At 42.5% G+C, this 20,939-nt stretch overlaps 1 protein-coding gene across 1 annotated transcript in view; it reads right to left on the bottom strand.

Annotated features, from left to right (window-relative positions):
• LRCH2 (leucine rich repeats and calponin homology domain containing 2) overlaps positions 1 to 20,939 on the bottom strand; it is a 75,244-nt gene that overhangs the window by 10,352 nt on the left and 43,953 nt on the right. Inside the window, exons 12-20 of the mRNA XM_059732929.1 lie at positions 20,481 to 20,552; positions 11,619 to 11,667; positions 9,784 to 9,900; positions 7,006 to 7,050; positions 5,834 to 5,884; positions 4,124 to 4,181; positions 2,602 to 2,714; positions 1,243 to 1,380; positions 368 to 445 (exon numbers count right to left, since the gene is read on the bottom strand). Coding sequence (XP_059588912.1) covers positions 368 to 445; positions 1,243 to 1,380; positions 2,602 to 2,714; positions 4,124 to 4,181; positions 5,834 to 5,884; positions 7,006 to 7,050; positions 9,784 to 9,900; positions 11,619 to 11,667; positions 20,481 to 20,552 — 721 coding nt within the window. The remainder of the gene's footprint in view (positions 1 to 367; positions 446 to 1,242; positions 1,381 to 2,601; positions 2,715 to 4,123; positions 4,182 to 5,833; positions 5,885 to 7,005; positions 7,051 to 9,783; positions 9,901 to 11,618; positions 11,668 to 20,480; positions 20,553 to 20,939) is intronic.

Genomic DNA, 20,939 nt, shown 5'->3' with positions numbered 1-20,939 from the left:
AATCTCTTACTTTAATGTAGGGCTTTTCCTAGGCAGGAAGATCTGCCATACACACTGTAATATGCTACTAAACTAAAGGTTTCTGATACCAGTGATGCCTAGCTCTTACACAGAACATTTCATCAGGAGCTCTCAAAGCCAACTGCAATGCTCAGCACCATTTTGAAGCCCAGAGAGGTAAAATGATTTGGCAAAGCTTAGACGGCTGCTCAGAGAAAGAGGTATGTGTAAGACCCAGGTGTCCTGAGTCCTCTATTATAACCAGCTGACTCCCCAATGGTCAGAAATCTAAACTCCTACAATGCTGCCAAACCTTGCCTGCAGTCAGTATCAACAAGCAAATTAGTCAGTCAAGTAATCTGTGTACCTGGGGGACGCCCAATTTTTTGCAAGCATCCAAAAAGTTTTCAACATTTCTTCGGCACTTCGCCATGCTGAGTTTAGGCTGTAAAACAGGATGTTAGATTCTCAGTTACTTCTTTATGACAGGTTTTTTAAATTACAGTGCAAATTCTGTAACAGTTGTTGGACCAGAAAATAAGGTACAATAATAATTTCGTAAAGCCGCACTAGATAACACAGGCTTCTAAAGCCATGACCTTTAATCCAGGACAGAGTACTTGTTCTATGGGGCTGGAAAGGACATGAAAACTGACAACGTATATCTAAGACAGAGTAACGACCACTTACAACTATCTAGCGTGGAACTAGAAGAGTGTCCTCACTTCAGATATGGCCCCTACTCCAGGAAGGATGTGGACAAACTGGGTTGAGTCCAGCAAAGGGCAACGGAAATGGTTGTGGGGCTGGGGGACAGGACTGGTGAGGAGAGGCTGAGGGAACCGGGCTGATTTAGTCTGGAGAAGAGAAGACTAAGGGGGGATTTAAGCCTTCAAGTCCCTGCAGGGGGGCTGCAAAGAGGATGGAGCTGGGCTGGTCTCAGTGGGGGCAGACGACAGGACAAGGAGCAATGGGCTCCAGCTGCAGCAAGGGAAGTTGAGGTTGGATATCAGGAAAAACTTTCTCATGAGGGTGGTGAAGCGCAGGAACAGGTGACCCATACAGGTGGTGAAGTCTCCATCCTTGAGGGGGTTTAAGACCCAGGTAGACAAGGCCCTGTCTGAGATGATGTAGTTGGGGCTGGTCCTGTTTTGAGCAGGGGGTTGGACTGGATGTGACCTGAGGTCCCTTCCACCCTGAATTTTCTATTGCTCTATGACTACAAAGATATAGTTGACCTACCACTGCTGGTGATGGTACATGAATGCTGGCAACAGAACGTGGCCTTATGTGATTGGCTAAATGGCAAAGAACCACACCATCCATCAATGCTGCTCCAATGTCGTCCGGCAACATCACTTTTAACCTTGATTCAAGATTCTATTGAACGAAAAAGAAAGAAAGAAGAGAACAGAAAAACTGTTCTCACTATCAAGGCAATTTTAATTTAAACTAAGTTTAAAATTGCAATATTTTTATGCTAACACATTATAATTGATTGCAAATATTCCATTTTCATACAATTAACCTGTTTTTCCTTAACTTTTAATGGTGTATCTTCAAGGACATGACACTTGATCTTAGTCAAAAGGCCAAGAAGTACTAAGGGAAGGACTCAGCCAACAGCCACAATAATGCTCCTCACACAAATGTGGAGAGCCATGACATCTAACTTGCAGATGTTTTCAAAGATCATAAAAAAGATGAACTGAACACCCCATGCAAGTCCAGAATTTGCAGGTATAAATGTCAGGTTGCAAAGCTGAGTCAACTGCCTCTGCAGGGATGGACACAACGGGCATGAATCATGCCCCCGTGAAAAGCAAGTGATCTATTTGCTTTGCAGAGGTCACCTCCAAAAATACGTACACACAGATGATAGGAAATGACGCAGGGATCTCTCCACATGCTGGAAAAGTTTGGGCAGTGGGGGATGTCACCCATGTGATAAGTAATAGTGTCCAACTAGGAGCTGGAGAAGTAAAAAATATAACTGAAACAGGTCATCCAAAGTCCTAGACTTCTATTGTACCTCATTGTTATTTAACAGCTGTTTAACCAAATGAGTGCTGTTTTATACAATTAACTTACAAATATGATCGGGAGAATAAAGCCAGGGAAACAGTGACATGTTGACCTAACATGCAGGTAGGTACACTCAGTGCCAGCTTAGTGCTACATGCCGCAATTAGTCTTATCTTCCACCTACATTTGATGAGGCAAGTGTTCAAAGTCCAAGGTCAGGTACAAGCCAAACTGCCAAACTGCTAGCCAAGATGTACTATACTAGGGGAGCCTTCTCGCAATGCCCTGTTTGCCCTGCATTGCTTCTGAAGACCCAAACATGATGTGCAAACCAGCATGCTAGAGAGGCCTACCAGCCAGACACTCGTTTTCTTTCGTGCCATTTTCTCCTTGAGGAGGAGATTTGTCATATGCAAGCTCTTAGGGTGGAACTATGTTGCTGTGGGGATGGCTCTTGCACCGCAGTCATAATCTCTATCATAGAAAGGCTTCACTACAAGGGTTTTACTGGTAGGGAAGGGTAAAGGGAAGTTATGGCCCCAAGACTGAACCTATATAGCAAACTATAGCACATACATTGCGAAGCTGTCTTATTTGTTCCCTTTCTTCCCTTAAATGCTCCATTTTCCTTCTCATTGTAAATCCAGGGTCCACTGCTCCATAGTCCTGGCGTGATGTACGGCTGAAAGCTGTGAAAAATTAGTAGTTATTTTTCAGTACTTGGAAAAAACCAGCCTTATGGGGAAGAGTCCATCAGTAAGGACAAATAAGAGAAAAACTCTACTGACATGTTAAGACAGCTATGTTATGTATCATAGGATGTATCACTATCATAAGATGACTCCCCTAATATATCAGCTAACTGGGCTAGTAGTTCAGTCAAACTTGCAGAAAAAGCTAGACTAGATAATTTTTCACACATGCACATTTGTGCCTAGAAACCATGCAGAGAGAGTTAATTTAGATGTGCAACTCTGCTTGGCACATATTTTGGAATATTTTGATGTGTGGTAAATTAGGACAATATGTTCAAAGTTTAATCCTTGCACAGCCTCTCTCATTCACTTCTTACTTTGTTTTTTTAGCAGGAAAGTTTCCAGTCATACTGAACAATAGACATTTTAAATGACTTGTTCAGAGTGTCATGGTTATGCTAGTTTAAATTTATGGCATGCATACATTATATGAAAATAAAGTACGCTCTTAACTCCCAAGTCTCTGGAACAATTTAAAGGAGAACCTTTTCAAAAACTGGAATACCAATCATTTTATAATTACACCATGTTAGGAGAGTGTGTAATCGCCAAAGTGATACCATATGTGAGTGACCTTCGCTGGGTATATTCTTGTACTGAGGATCCATAAATTAGTAATCAGGAAAGATGCATTTTTTAAGTTTGCAAAAGATAAACAGGAGCCCAAAATGTGTAGAAGCAGGACAGGCTTTTCCTACTGAGCTTCTGAAAAGAAGCTCCCAGTTGCAGTCTCCTTTTTTTTTGCTGATACTATGGTAACATTTCCCAGTGGTATTGCATATAGTTTATATACCACATGCAATGCAGTATATGACTAAGTACAAAGTAAAGAAACGAAGTATTAACTAAAGGCGTGCCCCCTGCTTCCTAGGCTTCAGGGAAATTAGCATCTGTGCCAGCTGGCATTATCTAAAGCAGTCGCCCTGCAAGGAGAGCGAGCAGCTGCTTGGCAGTGAAAGGGGCATGAGATGTGCTAAGCCAAAGAAGCACGGGCAGCTCCCTACTCTACACATCTATTCAATGGAGAGCAAGTGGTCCTTGCCTCTCTGCAGTATTCTCAGGGACAAGTGTGTACTCTCATCCTTGGTCTGCACAGGACGGCTTACGTCTGAGAAGAGAAATGAATGGGGTAGCAAATTACTTTGCAACTGAGGGGCCCTTCAGTGAGAAGCTTCTCCGAGCAGCTGGCCTTGCCTCTCCCCATAGCGCTGTGTTAACCGCCTGTGAGGACTTGCTGTCCCCTTCCACTTGTCCCAGTTCATGCATCTGTTGTCCTTCCCCTCCCTGACAGTGGGGAGAGTCAGCATCTGCTCTGCCATGCGGTACAAACAACGGCAGCTTACCTGACCTAGGTTTGAGACCAAATGGACCATGAGAGTTACTGTCAGTCCTTTCATAATCCTGTTAAAAAAAAAAATATACTGTCATTTTTCCTCCAGTGTTTGAGGGAATTAAGAGACTAAAAAAAACACATCTAAAACTTCTGTTCCCATCAAGACAACACTGACCACTTTCCATGTGCAGAGTACAAAACTTCCCTTTGCTTCAATGAAAGAACAGAGTTCTAGCATCTTTCTAGCAGTATCCTAGCCTTAAATCCTAGGGGGGTGCTATAATAAGGCAGTGATGTACGTTCGCTCGCCAAGGAGAGACACCCTTCTCTAGGCAGAAAAGTGACACCAGTTTAACTGAAGTCTCTGTTTAAAGCAACTGAGATCTCTATATGAACCTACTTCTAATTCTAAGCCAGGTGGAAATAACAGAAGTGTAACCACATACAGATTGGCATGGATTTAACTCGATTATTTCAAAAAAAGTTCAGCTAATTCAGTGCCATATGCATGTATGCAGATTAAGCCACAGAAAAGAATCCCTTAAAGAGCACTGTTGAGTGGACGGACCTAGTTCATTACATCTGAACAAACCAAAAGAAACAGGTATTTGAAAAACCATTTAAGGGAGTAGTCTTTCCTGCCCAAGTGCAGGGGGGCTGGACCCGATGATCTTGTAAGGTCCCTTCCAGCCCCTAACATCTATGCATCTATGAACTGATGTGTATATGTCTTGCTACCAAAGCTCACAATCCAAACGTGTCTCACCCCAGTTCTGGACAAAACCCACCTAAGCAGGTTCAGGGATAACAATCCAGGTTATCATGAAGAATAAGCAGTGGCAGCTTGCAGGCAGGCAGGCAGCCACTACTTCTGCCTCCCCTCTGTAGTGTCAGCACAGGCCACGGTGTGGCACGGGCCCCCTTCTGCACTTCCAGCAGGGGAAGCACGCCCAGGAGTGACTCCCCTTTTATTTCTTTATAAGACAAAGGGTATGTTCAAGCGCAGGACATGGCCCTCTCCCATCCCTAGAGTTGGAGGAGGGACACTTCAAGTCCTCCATTACCGGGGTGGCGGGGAACACCCTCTGCCATATAAACTCTTTCCTGACTCCCCACTCCATGATACCTAGCTGATAGTAGATTTATGAGCGTCTGTTCTTCTCGGCAGAGGTTTGCAATGCGACTGGCAACAAGGGAAATGTCAGTCAGGCCACATGCATTTTCCTTCTTAAAAATCGCCCAGGAAGCCAGGCTAAGGCATACATCAGGCAACCGGATGCATGGGAGATGAAACTCTGACTCAGAGGAAGACCTGGCGACACAGGATCGTGTACGGATGGACACCGTTCTAAATCACAACTGGTGTTTACAACTCTCTAAACACTGGGCCACCCGGACGCTGTCCTTTTTCAGCCCGGCAACTTTGACTTCTCTCAGCCGGAACAAGTGAGGCAGAAAACCAACCGTTTCTTTCTTGTACATCAATTAATCAAAAAGATCCAGTGATCTTCCTTTAACACAACTGATTCCTTTTTATATCTGACTTTTAAATTAAGGCATATGCATATAAGGTTTCAAATCTCTTCAAAGGAAAGCCCACTGAGTACATTTTCTGATTTGTCTGAGAGCCACCTATTTTTGTATGGTGAAAGCAAATTAGTGCACACAGAAAATGTTCCCTGAAAGAAAAAAAAACAAACCAAAAAACACAAACTTGTACCTCAGATGATACAGGAGACTGTGGAGACACATTAGTATTATCACTGTCTTGCTAAAAAGAAATCAGAGATGAAATTATAAAAAGAAAATTATGATTTAAATAGGTAAAATATGAAGTTATGAAAATGACTACATGCATGCATAACACAGGTAACATTTCTCTTAAATATGGCAGAGTCCAGTAGCAATTAACAACGTGCCAGTCAATCAACTATTGCATATTTTTAGCAACAATACTTTGACAAAAGGGATTTTCTTGCTGTAAAGTATTTAATTTGAATTCTTCCTGAGAAAAATACAGGTCTATATTACTTATTTTAATCTATTCAAATTTAAAATGTCATAATTAAATGACATTTTAAATGACAAACCCTTCCCTCTTTAATCTTTTGCACTTTTAATTGTAAAGGTATTTAAATCACAAAGCCCCCACTTATCTACAAATAAATATTATTTAAACTCGTACAACACTGGAGCTAGTCGCTATCTATTTTGTTTAAAGAAGATACAGGATTTAAATCAAGTTGTATTACTGGACTGCAGTTTCTTGTGGACAACAGAAAAATTATTACATCTACTAATTCTTTCACCCCCTTAAAAGTTGAGCGACTATTGAAATGCTAACTGCTATAGTAATCAAAAGCATTGCTTCACAATTTTTTATATTGTTGAAGGTAAAGTCATTATTACAGTTAGCAGCAATCTCACTGTAAATGTTTGCAACAAGAAACCAAGTGGAAGAGAAGAGACAAAAATGAAGACAGGAAAAACAATGTTTAAAATTAATGTTAACTCTTAGCTTTTACGTTCCAGACTTGCAAATGCATTTGGGAAATGCATTTGGGATGAGCACTATGGCATGCAGACAGCCACTGTACAACAGTATAATGAGGGAGGCACAAAGAAACGGCCCTTTCTTAGAATAACCATATCTTCTACTTTACTCAGGTGCCCGTGCGCAGTGTCTATGGCAGGTGGTATTTTATACATATATATATATCTCTTGTGTTCTAGGTAGGCTACAAGCTCTATGGGGCAAGGACAGCCTGCCTGTGGCATTTACACCCTGCTCATCAACCTGTTCCTGGGCTGTGTCTGGGATTGCTTAGTGGCACTACAATGCAAACAAGTAATGTCTTGGTTGAAGTATTTTATACCACCGTTGTGTCTCACCTCATCATTTTCATTTCCACTTGAACTCTTTCTGGAAGACTTGTACTGCAAAACAAACATTTTTTTTTATTATTCGTAGAAAATGCACAGGTTTTACGTGTCCCAAAAGTAATGCATGCCAGTGGGACTGCTAGATAGATGACTGACCATCATCCTGCAAATGTTTTTAAATAGTGCAGAACTTGGGACAGGGACAAGGGCTTCTGCATTCACGTCCTGACTGCTGCTGGCTCCCCTGGGGTACCACCTTTGCTCAGGTAACAGTGCTACAGCCAACCAACTTATTGTTAAAATGACTGGAAGAAATGAGGCCTTATGGCACTACACAGAATGTTTTTTAAATGTTAGTGAGAAACATTTTTACATTTATGATTGCATTGTGTGTATTTTAGAAAATATTTTTGCAGAATCTGGTCTTGGATTTTGATGCCAGCGTAGCTACTCCATCACACTATATCAAACAACTACTATAGCGGCATCCATTAGAAAGGAACTTAAACTATATGTACAACTGCATGTGGAAAGCGATATTAAAACGTTGCTAACACTGCAAAGTCAGGCACTTTGCAGAATTAAGGCCATCTGTACAGCTTTAATTCAGCTCTCTTGTGCACATCCTTCATAATAATTCAGTCTTTAATTACCTAATCAAGTATTATTTTCTCCACAGAATCCTTCATTTATTTATATACTCCTTACATATTTATTGCACTCTATTCAAACACTGCTCTGAAAACAGAATTATTTTCCTTCTTGGCTTTTCCTACACTACTCATCACCACAGTGCCTGAATGTTCATAAACATTAGTGAAATTATTTCCGCAACACCTGTGTGAGATGAAGGGCTATTCTATCTTCATTTTACAGCTAGGAACTGAAGCACAAGGAGTTTAAGGTCACAAGATCTGTTAATTCTGGGTGCTCAAGCTGAGATGCCTTGTACCAACTTCAGTTCAGAAGTATCCCAGCTTCTCATCACAGTCCCATTTTCTGTTGCTGACATGTAGGAGAGATTGATGCCCACCCTGGGCATGTGGACTGCACCCATTGTATGCACAGAATCACCCTCCAGAGATACATGGACATCTCCCTATTCCTGTAATGGGGGCACTTACATGCTCAGCAGGGGTAACAAGCACTCCCACATCTTAGTCAGGTAACACTAGTCTCAAGTCACACTGATTGCGCACGAGTGAAATAAGAGTTCTGCCCCTGCCTCTATTCCTCAGGGCTTTTGCCCCAGTCCCTGTCTCCGTGCTTAGCCAGTTTATTCCCAGAATCTCTGCCTTAGTCTCCCTCGCTTACAATGCTCCTTGCCTAGTGACACCCCCGGCTTCCCACCCCATGTCTCTCCCTTATCAGCACTCTGGCCTCCAGTCATCCCATTTCCTGTCCACACTCCCCACTGCAATCTCTTTGCCTTGGACTAAATTATGCACAATACCTTCTTCATTCTCAAATGCAATTAACTTCAAACTTGCATGACATTTTGGAACGGCCACCTTTCCAGATAGAAGTATGATGGCTACATTTCCTGAAGCCCTTTTCACAGTTCTGAACATCCTAATTCGCAATCCAGTCAGAAGCACAAACACCTACATTATCTCCAAAAGATGGACAAAACTAAGATCTGCTTTTGCAAAATGTAGACACTGACATCTTGTGACCACTGACACACACTGCAAACAAAATGAAGCAGTAACAGAAAATGTCTCAAATGCAAGTGTTCAGCTAGATGTTAAGAGATCAATTATGAAAATGTTTGATGATAACATGCTGTATCGGGTAAGGCAGAGTGACACCTTATAGACTAATTAATGCAGAGAGGCATAAGCTTTCATAAGCAACATCTTATTTCATCAGATACTATGACTTCAGGCTAACATGGCTACTAAGTACCTTTCTGCTGCATCAGGATATAGTAACTGCTTTAAGATGTATTATACATTTTATTTAAACTTCGTAAAAACATCACACTGAGCATAAAAACTATTTTTGCACGCGTCTTGTGACTAAGTTTGGGGAAGGAGAAAGGAAAGAACCAATTAATGTTCGGGAGAATTGGGGGTTAGACTTGATCCAAGGTCTTTAGCACACAGCCTGAGAAGACGGATTGCTTCAGAGAGACAATATTTTCCAGCGCACTGCGTTGTCATAACACCCTGAAAACATATCTATTCACCTACCAGACTGAACTAAATGGAGGTTATAGCTCATAACAAGTTCAGGAAAAATGCTAGGCTGCCTTTTTTCTTCTTTTTGCAAAAAATCCACTACACTCCCAACTCTAAATAGCCCCAAAAAGGATAGAGGCGCAGATTAAAGACTCTTGTTCAAATTCAAAATATTGTTATTTTGTATGGTTAAAGGATACCCAAAGACATACTTGCTCTTGTAAAATGCAGAAGGTAAATTTAATGTACCTGCTTGTATCATATGGCCACGTGTTTCAAAATGAATGTACACACTTATATCTGTTGCTTGCTACTAGGAGTGCTCGGATGTTTCACTAACGCCCATTCTGAGCACCCCGCGTCACGCACGCTGCAAACGCGCTGCCGACCTTCTGAAAAATGAGAATCGGCACCGCTAATCAACGTGTCTCTGTACTCCTAGTGACTGAAGTGCACAGACATTTTTTGAGACATGGTGTATAGTTTAGTGATAAGTTAAGCTGAATTTTCTTCGTTTTTTGTCCCAGAAAAATGATCTTGTTTTGATTAAGAAAGCTAGAGTTCCAAAGTGAAAAAGGCACCAACAAAAAAGTATTTCTGATACCTTGAAATATTCCTTTCTAAGTTGTTTGCTCTTCCTCCTCTCTTCATTCTGCCAAATAACTGGTTGAGTTTCTGGCCAGTGCTGCTCATCTGTCTCATCCTTCTGATTTTCTAGAGGCTGGTTTGTTTGTTTTTTAAAATAAAATAAAAAAAAAAACATACAGTAGGCAAGTATTAGAACTGGAATGAATTGTTCTGAGTTAAAATTACGTGATGATAATAAAGCTGAACGGAAAAGCATGTTTTATTGAAAGCAGTAGTCTTTCCTGGGCTAGCCTGGCAGAATGACTTCATCACATCTCTAGTACGGGTAGCCTCTGGACAACATTTCTTGCGTTTCAAAATTCTACAATAAATTCTACACGAGGAATCGGAAAAGCATAACACGTTTATCTTTTTAAAAAGTTCATATCTTTCCCAGTCATTCAGGCTGCACCTGGCTTTCACGAGTGAGCCATGTGCCATTGCCTACAATTACTGTTATGAGTGTTAGTATGAGGCCTGACTAGCCTTTCATGTGCTTTCGGGGGCAGTTCCCATATGGATAAATTGAGATGTGCATAAATTTTACATATCAGGCCAACTGCCCACAACTATTCTTTAAAAGCACGCTCTTGTAATCCTTAGTGGCAATGATGTGTTTGTTCATTAGATAGCACTAGAAAACTTCTATCTTTGCAACATACAAATTAATACGAGGAAACAAAGGAAATGATCAAAGTTTTAGTCATAAGAGATCAGTGAATGGAAGTAATTAAGAAGCACTGTCCTATTCTAGGAAGGGATGACTACACAGGCGTGTTACTGTAAAGTAAGCTGGGGTGAGCCTGCAGCACGTCGGCTACCCCAACTGTACCTGCTTCTGTGCACATTCTTACCCCAACGTTAAAGGAAGGTAGCTTCCCTTTCCATGAGAGTGGGATAAGATACCTTGCATTGCTATTATTATTATTAAGATTTATAGCCCACCCTATCAGGAGGGCTCAGAATGGCTTCCGATGAATGCCAACACCCCGGAGATAAGGAACAGCCACCTCTCCAAATGACACCTCAAAACTAGGAAATTCCCCCCACCCCACTTTGCTATGACCCTTAAGAGCAAACCTTCAGCCAAACCCAACTATGCTTTGCAATCCCGTTCGCATCAAACAGAGGTATAAAGTAACTTCTTCCCACCCCGTCTCACTCCTGTCCCATAGCCGGGGGGATACCACCCCCCTGCTCCCTACGTGGGGAAAAAGCATGCACATACATGATGAGTGGGGAGTACTGCCATGCTGTGACCAAGGTGGTTCAAAAGGAATGATTTAACTACAAGGATCGCAAAGCAATCAACTGGCATTTCTAAACCTCGCTTCTTATTAGCACACCTGGACACCATAACAACGATCATAACACAAATGAGGAATCAACATCTAAAAATCAAACGTTCGGAGTTTGGTCTTCCAAGTTTCACACACTTTTGATGTGTAATGGAACCACTTCTCAATTAGGCGCACACAGCAAAGACTGGAGCTCTACAAGATTCAGACTTTGTTATTTTCCTCAGGTTTAACAATCTGGCAAGTCTGAGACAAGGAGACAGAAAAACACACAGCCCATGTCTTAGCAGCATTACCAAGTTCTTAAAGACAGCATGAATAATATCTGAAGATATGAGGATACAGAACAAACTGGAGCGCTACATAAAGAGGGACCTTAGCTTCCACCTGCAAACTGTCTGTGTGCGCACATGCTGAAAGAAATCAGAGGAAGTGACTCATCTACGCACAGGTTACTGCTGAAATGGTGATCAAGCATTAAAAATACGATATAGTTGTATATGCACCTACTTACCTGCCAGCTGTATGGAGACAACGGAGAGTTTGCTTCATCTGCTGAGACACTTAAAAACAAAAGCCCATATAAATATGTATGATCTTGGTTTTATTAGCTGTTGTGTTATAACATTTGTAAAAAGTCAACAGCAAGAATGCCAAAATATTTTACAGAGGTGTTAACTGGGCAGTTTTGTGCTTTGGGTTGCGGCAGCAGCTGTGATGTTTGCACCCCATTCACTCCCCCCAGCCCAGTTATGTTCCTACTGTTTTACATGAATACAGAAGTGGTTCATGCAAGGGGATAGGTTAAAGTTGGGCACAGTGTTAAAAATATATACATTCCCAGCAACACTGTGCTGACCTACTGTTCACCACAATTTAAAAATTGATACTCCAAAAACGAATTCCATGATTTTCTATTAGAATGTCACATTACATGTTTGCACCCAGATCTATTTCAACCTCTTCATCATCTCATCTTCCTTTAGCTTCTACGTGCTTCCCAGTCTCCAGCAGTTTACTTTCAACACAGATTCAAACAGATCCTTAAAATACTTCCTGTGAAATTTAGTCGCTGCCTTTCTCCAAAAAGTGGAGGCATGTTGCGTTTCATGTTACCAATAAAGCAGTATGTTCTGATTTTACGTGGGTTGCCCTGTGTACAGTCAGTTTACGGTGCGTGTAGAACCGCTACACAATCAGTAGGGAACAGAATGATATTAGAAGAGAGGGAAAGTAAACTGATAAATCTCAAAAATAAAGCAGAGGCACTCGAGGGCAATACCCCAAACTCCTTGTATTATTCAGTATCACAAAATAAATCTACAGTTGGTGTTTCTCTCTTCCTTAAAGGTCATATTTCAATGTTCTCATGGGCACAAAACTCATTTCTTCCATACAGCTTACCAGCAGCTTTCCTTGCTGACAATCTGGGGAACTAAGAAGGAAACTCCAGAGCCAAAAGCAGATTCCCATCTGGAGCTGAAGAGCTTAGCTCGGCAGTTCTGAAACACGAGAGACCCCACGCTCTGCAGACTGGGGCCTGGAAGGGACCCCGCACGCCCTGATCGCTGGAGTTACATCCACAGTCAACTATACTGTGGTGACAGCCAGGCAGGGGCAAGCTGTAACTGCTGCTCCTATCAGAAGTTTTGTCACTCTCTGCTCCAAATTTTCACCCCCCTTGTTTGTTTTATACACCTGACACGTCTTAGGTCTCTCTCTATCCTCAGACACTGAGCACTCTGGGAATAACTGCAAACCATGCCATTTTACTATTCACTCCCCTTTTCAGATGATTTCTATGTTGAACACTGTACAGATCGCTGGGTGGCCCCCACTGCTAACCTAAATCCATGGCAAAAAAAGAGAAGTCTTACCCTCCGTTTCATATCTTTTAATTAGTTTTCAATCCAGGAAAGGTCTTTCTCACTGATCCTTTCCACTCGGAGGCACAGCGGTTGCCTTGCCCCACTGTACAGAGGGGGTATCTGATTGCTATTTGCAAGGGCTCTCCTTCAGCAAGGGTCAGATGTCGGCACCAGGTGGGTTGGAAGGATAACTGGTTTAGGGGCTCTGAAGGGACCAGTGGCTTAGAGGCTTGCTGGGTTCTGTCTTGCTGCAAGAAGAAACTGGAGGAGGGTTGTGGCTGCCTTGCTCTTCATGCCTTCTCGCAGGTTTACAAGGAGGCACGGGGTGCAGGCACCACTGGGAAAATCCAACCCCCTGAGCGTGAGCTACAAGTGCATCTGCAGCAGGCTTAGAGTTTGTCGACGAGGCAGACTTTATACAAAATGTAAGGCTGAAACACAGTTAGATGCACCTTCACATCAGGATTTGAACTTTTTAACCATACTTTCTAAAGGACCTCAACTTTCGCACTGGCTTATCTGAACACTTCCGGCTTTGCCTAAAAGTAAGTAGCCAACCCGCGTAAGAGATGTGTGTGTGTATGTGCACACGCACGCACGCACATTTGTGATTTGACTTTTACCAGTGACAGTGAGCCACAAGATGGCACCAGTAACCTTAAAAAAATTCAAAAACCCATTTTTATAAAATCTTGGTCATATTAGAGTGACGTTGTAGCCATAATGGCCCAGGAATCACGTGATGTCTTTTATTGGGCCAACTGCACCATTGAGATAGTTAGACAAGCTTTCCAATGCAAGACATTCTTCTTCAGGTCTGAGGGAATAAAAGAAGGATGTCTGTCTTTCATTGGAAAGCTTCATCTGTGCAGGAATTAGACTAGACGACCCTAGAAGTTCCTTCCATCTTCACAGTTCTGTTTCTTTGTAGTAACCTTTTATATATTTCAAGACTTCTCTCCCTTTCAGTCTTGTCTTTCTATACCCAACAAACCCAATGCTCACGCCTTCTGGATCTCTGATTCTTTTTTTTTATTCCTCTCTTGTGACTCTCTCCAAATCATCCATATCTTTCCTGACGGTTGCTGTCTGAAACTGGGTGCAGACACTGCTGAGGTCCTACCTGCGATGAACGTTTACTTCACGTGCACGTGTAGTACTTTGCCCTTGGTGCTACTGCATTTCATCCCATTTCAGATGACTCCTCTTGTCTAGCACATTTTGAATTCTAATTCTGTCTTCTAACACACTTGCAACTCCTCCTGGCTTGATATCATCTGTAAACTTAACGAGTGCGCTCCCTATTCCATCATCCAAGCCTTTTGATAAAAATACTAAATGGTAACAGATCCAAGATAGACCCTTACAGAACCCCTCAAAATATTCTTCCAGTTTTAGTATAAGCCACCAAATACTCTTTAACTACACTTTTCTGACCACTGTTGCACCCATACAATGAGAAATACAAATCAAGTCAAAAGTCTTAACACTATTAATTTTATTCACTTCTACGTGGAACGCAAGACTAATCGCATGGTTTCAATTTACTTTGCTAGTACTGATATGCTCTGACAGTATTCAAAGCCCAAATATTTACTTTTTGGGTGCTTGCCTTAAGAACGGGGGGGAATGCTTTTCAGACCTGCAAGCAATGGACACTCCTCAATTATTAACGTGGACTTATCATACCTGGATCCTCTGGAAATCAATCTAGGCGTCTTAACCTGGTCATCCTAAGTAAGAGGAAAGGTTTGAAAATTCCCTGCCTGGTGTTAGCTTGCTCAGCCGTTTTGCACAGACGTCAGCTAACAGTACGGGAAGAAACGGAGCAAGGTGAGAAGAGTTGAAATTCAGAAGGACACAGATTTTAGCATTTTTTTTTGGTATTTTCATCTCACAGATAGAGATGTCGGGAGAAGCTGTTACGGGAACATGGCTAATCCCGGGGGGCGGAGTGTGAAGAACAGAGGGATCGTCCGAGTCACTGAGTCCAGCCCCCTGGTTTCACAGGCAATAAGGCCGTATCACTGCTTCCGTAAACTAATCAAGCACCATGTTAAGAGTAGTTACGAACGGCCCCATTTCTCCTCATCTAGCTCAGGAAGTGCAGTTCGGGACCCTCTCACAAGACAGGCTCCATTCAGGTACACCTTCTCTGAATCTGTTCCATGTGAATTCACGCAAATGTCCAAAACTTTACACAATATCCAGAGGAGGTCTTAATATGGCTTTATATGACCCAAACACTTCCCAATCCTCCTGGAGACACTTCCCAATACATCTGAGGGCTGAACTGTTTCCCACAGCTGGTGCACCTTGGCAGCTCAGGCGCGTTCTGTGAACAACTAGTGCAAACAGGCCTTTCTCCTCCTCAGTCACTTCTAGCTGCCGAGCACCAGGCTTAGGGCAGTCACTCTTTTATTACTCCCCAAGTGCCTAGCCTAGTCTTCTGTATTATTGAGTTTTATTCCATTTCTATTACTCTTAGACCTCAAAGCAATTCCATCCTTCCTCTGTGGTATTCCAGTTTTCCTCTATATTGGTGATGTCTTTTAACTTTGTGCCACCAGCAAATTTCATCAGCACGATTCTACTTTTTGTGCAACGGTCATTAATGAAGATACTAAATGAAACTGATCCTGGAGGGACTCTACTAGTAACTCCCCTTCCCATATGAGACTTCTCCCTTCAACACTATCTGTTATCATCTCCCTTTAACCAGTCCGTAATCCCCTTGCCTATTTGTACTAATACCCATCTTGTCCAACTTAATTCACAATTTCCCAAGGGCACCACTTCAGATGTTTGTCTGGTCCTCTATGCTGATGGCCTCTATCACATTCCCTTTGTTTACAAAAGCAGTTATCAGTCAAAAGAAAGACAGGTTAGTCTGGCCAATTCAAGTTGTATTTTATCTCATTTTCCATTTACTTCATATCCTTAGTTTTTCCCCTGTCAAAATCAGCTCTAAAGCCTTCCATACTACTGAGGTCACAGGTCTGCAGTGCTCTGATCATAAGTGCTTTTTCCATCCCTACTATAGGTACAACATTTGCTACTGTCCAATGATATGGTACCATGGGGAAACCTCATTATTCGAAAAATTATAGGTATAAAGGGCTAAATGAGGAAAAATGAAAAAGGCACCAATTTCAGTATACTAGAAACTTGTTTTCATAGTCCTCTGACATATAATATGCTCATTTCTCATAACATGCATAGCTAGCACATACGGTACCTTCCAGCTCTTGGATAATAGACATTGCTAAAATGCTGCAATACCTATATTGTACTTAGGGAAAAGAAGAAATAAGCAATGTCCTTCAAATACTGGCTCTCATGTGATGTTGGTGTACAAAGCTGTAATATATTTACATTACAATGCTCCCTTCTGCTGCAGAAGAAAGGAGGCTAATTACGGTTGCAAGGGCCATGCGTCATGAGAAGCAGGGGCTGAGCCTGCACCGTATGACTCCCTGCCTCTTCTCACACTGCTGTAAATGCCACTTGCTTGAAGGTTCGTGGGTGGTGAAGGGGCAGGTTAGGCAGCATTAGAAAACATGCACTTCCCCTTAAGAGCCTAGGGGCAACTGTTCCAACGTCTGGCAGCGCATGCTACTGCGTGGTCAATTATGACGGAGAGAAACGCAGGAAGTGGTCCTCATCGCAAAGGTCCTGCCACTCTAAACGGGCTTACAAACACAAACTCGTACCCTCACGGGACGTGGCTGGCATATACCCAGACTGTCAGCCGTATGACCAGAGCACATGCAACGATATAAAGGTTATAGATGAGGATACCGTGGATATCAGGTACTCCACAAAGGAGAGAAAAGATTCATGCGCTGTGGATACTAACCGCTCTTTCCTGCTTTCCAACCACTGAGTGCTGCTCAGCAGTGAGCCATAGGATTTCACATCTCACCACATGACCTAACTCAATACAGCACCTGAATCTATTAGCTTTCTTCCAGACTGCAGAAGCAAAATCAGGATTATTCTGGGGAAACAAAATGCAAATTGGGAAACTCCCCACGGAGGGCTAGTATAGTGTGCAGTCATCTTACTTTGAGGATATTTGTACTGGAAAACTTAAAACGGAAGAATAGGAAGGCAGAAGCCACAGACAGAGAAAACTTAAGAATTCACTTTGGGGTCGTACAATGATAATGTGTCTTTTGTAAAAGACAACATACATCTTCCTGCCAAGAGCCATGCCCCTGCCAGAAACATCACAGGCAGTTTAAAAACTACTGAACAATACATATACCCGACACACATTTCCCCAGAAAAGCAAAGCAGAAAGAGAAAGCACTGCAAAGCAGTTACACATGGGAGAAAATGTTCCTTGCACATTTCTTTCTTTCTGCATTTCCATTTGTTACAGCAAATATTTAAACAGGCAACAGAATCTACTCAGGTTGTTTCTTGCTTGAAGTGAATCCTATAATTAGCACCAGAAACGGTTGCTCTGGAGGGCTGCATTTCATCTCAGACACGGGACTGTGGCTTTACAGGTTCTAAACTTTTTGGTTAACAAATTCCTCTCTTTGACATTGAAAGGAAGTAAGTTTGTATCTGCCAAGTTTCCTTCTTAGAAATATCGTATCTGTTCCTCACCTACTTAAGACTGGTTCAAAACAACAGACTAAGTGATAAAAAAATGCCAGTCGCCCTTGGACAAGGGACTTTCCCATTAAGCTTGCTCCTGATGGTAGTCAGACATCATGAATGCTATCTCCCACTGCTTTGATGACTGAACTCGGAGGAGTTAAGCATTACTTTCAAGACATATCACTGCTTCCTCACATATGCTGTAAGTTTTTTGAGACAAAGCTGTCTTGCTTTGTGCATTACACGCAAGCACCAGCACACCAGTCGGCTCATTGAATAGCAGTGCTGTACCATCCAGCAGGAAAGGATGCTTCCTGACACAGGGGTAAAATCACTGTGAAATACATGGGAAAGGAAAAATGCCTGAATGCTCCAGAAGCTTTGAAGCCGAGGAAGACACAAGACTACAACTTTTCCAGGTGAAAGGATAGTAAATGGAGTGAACATCAGACGTGGCATGAATCGTGCAGGTTCACTATGCTACGAGGTTATGACAGCGAGATGCATACCTGTGTTGCCAGTACATGAAAAACCGTTTGTGGCAGGAATCCTCATGAACGTGCCAGATCAACCAGACAGGTTACAACAGTGATCTGAATGGATTATTGTTTGTATGACCACAGCGCCTAGGAAGCCTAGCCATGAACCAGGATCCTTTATTCTAGGCACTGTAAAGAAAATGTAAGAGCATAAAAGAAGCTGTACTGGGCTGGACCACAGATCCCTCTAGCTCAGTATCCTGCATCTCACAGGGTGGACACTAAGGGGAAGAGTATTTATGCAGGACCCGTCCAGCCTCATCTGTCCTGTCCCTCTTCTCTTGCAGCATTCAGAGGCCAGGGAATTTCTAAGTTGGAGGTTGTGTTGAATATCCCCCAATGGACCAATCCTGCATGAACGTGTCCAATGCTCTTTGGTTATTGGGTTTTACAACAGGCGTGTTAAACCTATGGGCTGTGGGCCAGATCCGGCCTGTAGGTCTCTGAACTAGCCCCAGCCCCAGCCCCGTGCGCCCAGATCCAGGCACATGCTGGCATGATCTGGCACACTGAAGCCATATGATCTGGCCTGCAGGGCTCTGCATGGGTCCAGAAATTTGGCAGCAGGGAAACAGCAATTAATGTCATCACTGCGCCCCCACTGCCAAATTTTCAAACCCCTGAGGAGCTCCGCGGGCTGATGACATGACTCCAGAGGGCAGATCTGGCCCATGGCCTGAATACCCTTGTTATAGACCTTTATCACCAGTCATCCCCCTCAGTCAGTGTTTGTCTAAAATGAAAAGGCTTAGCCTATTTCTCCTCGTACAGAAGCCTCCCCATGCCCAGTCATCTCTGCTGCCCTTCTCTGTGCCTCGTCTACCTCTGCTACATCCCTTTTGAGAGGGGAGGACTAGAATGATAAAGAACAAAGAATAACGAGACTATCGCTGCTACAAAGAGCTTACATACTATCTATAAGACGAGAGACAGCACATGGAGACCAGACAGGGAAGTGGGGGAAAAAATAAAAAAAGATAATGCTGACTGGCATGACAAACTGGCACCCCAACTATTTTCAAGTGCTTTGCAAGAGTCTGGAAAAGAAAGGTTTAATGAGGGTTCTGAAGGAGTACGAAGAGATAGTGCTGTGGATGCCTACAGAAAGTTTCTCTAGTATGAGAGGCAGCATGGGGAAGGAACATGCTTGAATATTTAACAAGTGGGCCAAAAAGGCTGCCAGCAGCTGACACATGGAGATCTGTGAGCAGCCAGCAAAGAAAAGTTTGTTGGCTAATGCTGACCAAGGCAGCTGGAGTATACCAAGATTTCTAAGTACTGAACTGCTTTCTGCTCCTTGTGTATGGTATTCTCTCTCATCTACTTTCTCTCTCTCACCTTTTAGACAGCTATAATTGCTTTTCATCCATTAGCCTCTACTTGTCTCCTGTACAAACAGAACCTGAATTAGTGGCACGCAGCGTGATGCAGCACGCATCCCTGGATGAATGTCGCAGTAAAAGTGTTACTCATTGCTAACACCCCCTTCTCATAACACCACTTTATGCTAAACCCAACCATTTTGCTGCAGGAAGGATTTGACATTGTTGACCGGCAAAACGTTAAAAGAGTTCTTCCACCCCCCCACGTCTGAGGAAGATGACTTGGATTTCTCAATGCTTCTTTTCAGAGTTGACAAATGTTTGGTATTAGCTGCAACAACTTCCATTAAAACTCGAGTAAGCAGAGTTAAGGATATCCCTGAAAAAATGATCATTTAAAAAAGTTTACTTTCAGTTTACTGTTAAACATTTCAGTGCCCAAATAACCTGAAAACGTGGTGTTTATGGCATATAAGAGTTGACAATTTTTTTTTAAGTACTAACGGTTTAAATACAGGAGCTCCTCGACAAACACAAAAACTAATTATTTCTTACATTCTACTCAAGAACCGTTCAAAGTGAGAAATGTCACACCTACTGCCGAGTTAAACATACAGATAAGCATCTAGCCTGCCTGTATCGCTAGAATTAAAAGGGCAAATTAAATTCAGAGGCTCAGAGAATGCTTCATCTGGATGATGCCAAAAACCAAACAATACTAACATGTCTCCAACACTACCAAAACACATTTCTTAACTGACAGAGTAAAAAAAGTGCCCAAGGCATCCTGAAAATGTTTAGAATAGTTTATAGAGGTGTTATTTTTCTGTTCCTCTGTTGATATTTAGAAAGTCCTCTTCAACAGGAGAAATGGTGATATAAACTGACTGTACACACACAGAGTGTTTGGCACACACTATAAAAATGAAGAAGCAAGCTACCTGATCACTCACTCCTATCACTTAGTGTCACCAGTAACTACACAGCTACGGGTAACTTGAGTAGACAAATAAGACTATAATTTTCTTAATACCTTTTTTCGGATTCCACGGTCTGCTGCTTTGGCCTGTTTCTTGTGCTTACTGAGGTCGAATGATTAAGGAGCCTGGGGGAAAAAATATATACATTTATCTAAACAGCACTCTTTTTAAAAACCTTTCCAGTGTACAGAGCACCCTACAAAACACTTCCTGCAAAATAAACATTCGAAACATGTCAGGACATATGTCACATGCAGGTTGAATGCGTTTCTATCAAGGGAACTCGGCAAAACCCAATCCTGCTCTCACTGAAGTCAGCAGCAAAGTTCCTAACTCTCATGGTACCTCAGTCTTGCAAATGCTGCGTGTCCATTTCATTAAAGCTCTTTAGCAACAAGCTGCCCCAGCTGATTTTTACCCCAATGGACACCACCTCAATTGTTCTCCATGGATGGAAGCCAGGCTGCTTTCAACACAGAAGCTCAGCCCTGTGCATCACAAGTGGCAGAGAG

Source organism: Alligator mississippiensis, chromosome 8, assembly GCF_030867095.1.
Source record: "Alligator mississippiensis isolate rAllMis1 chromosome 8, rAllMis1, whole genome shotgun sequence".
Taxonomy (NCBI): domain Eukaryota; kingdom Metazoa; phylum Chordata; order Crocodylia; family Alligatoridae; genus Alligator; species Alligator mississippiensis.
The sequence above is the reverse complement of the archived record's forward strand: the minus strand, read 5'-3'. Positions and strand labels throughout refer to the sequence as shown.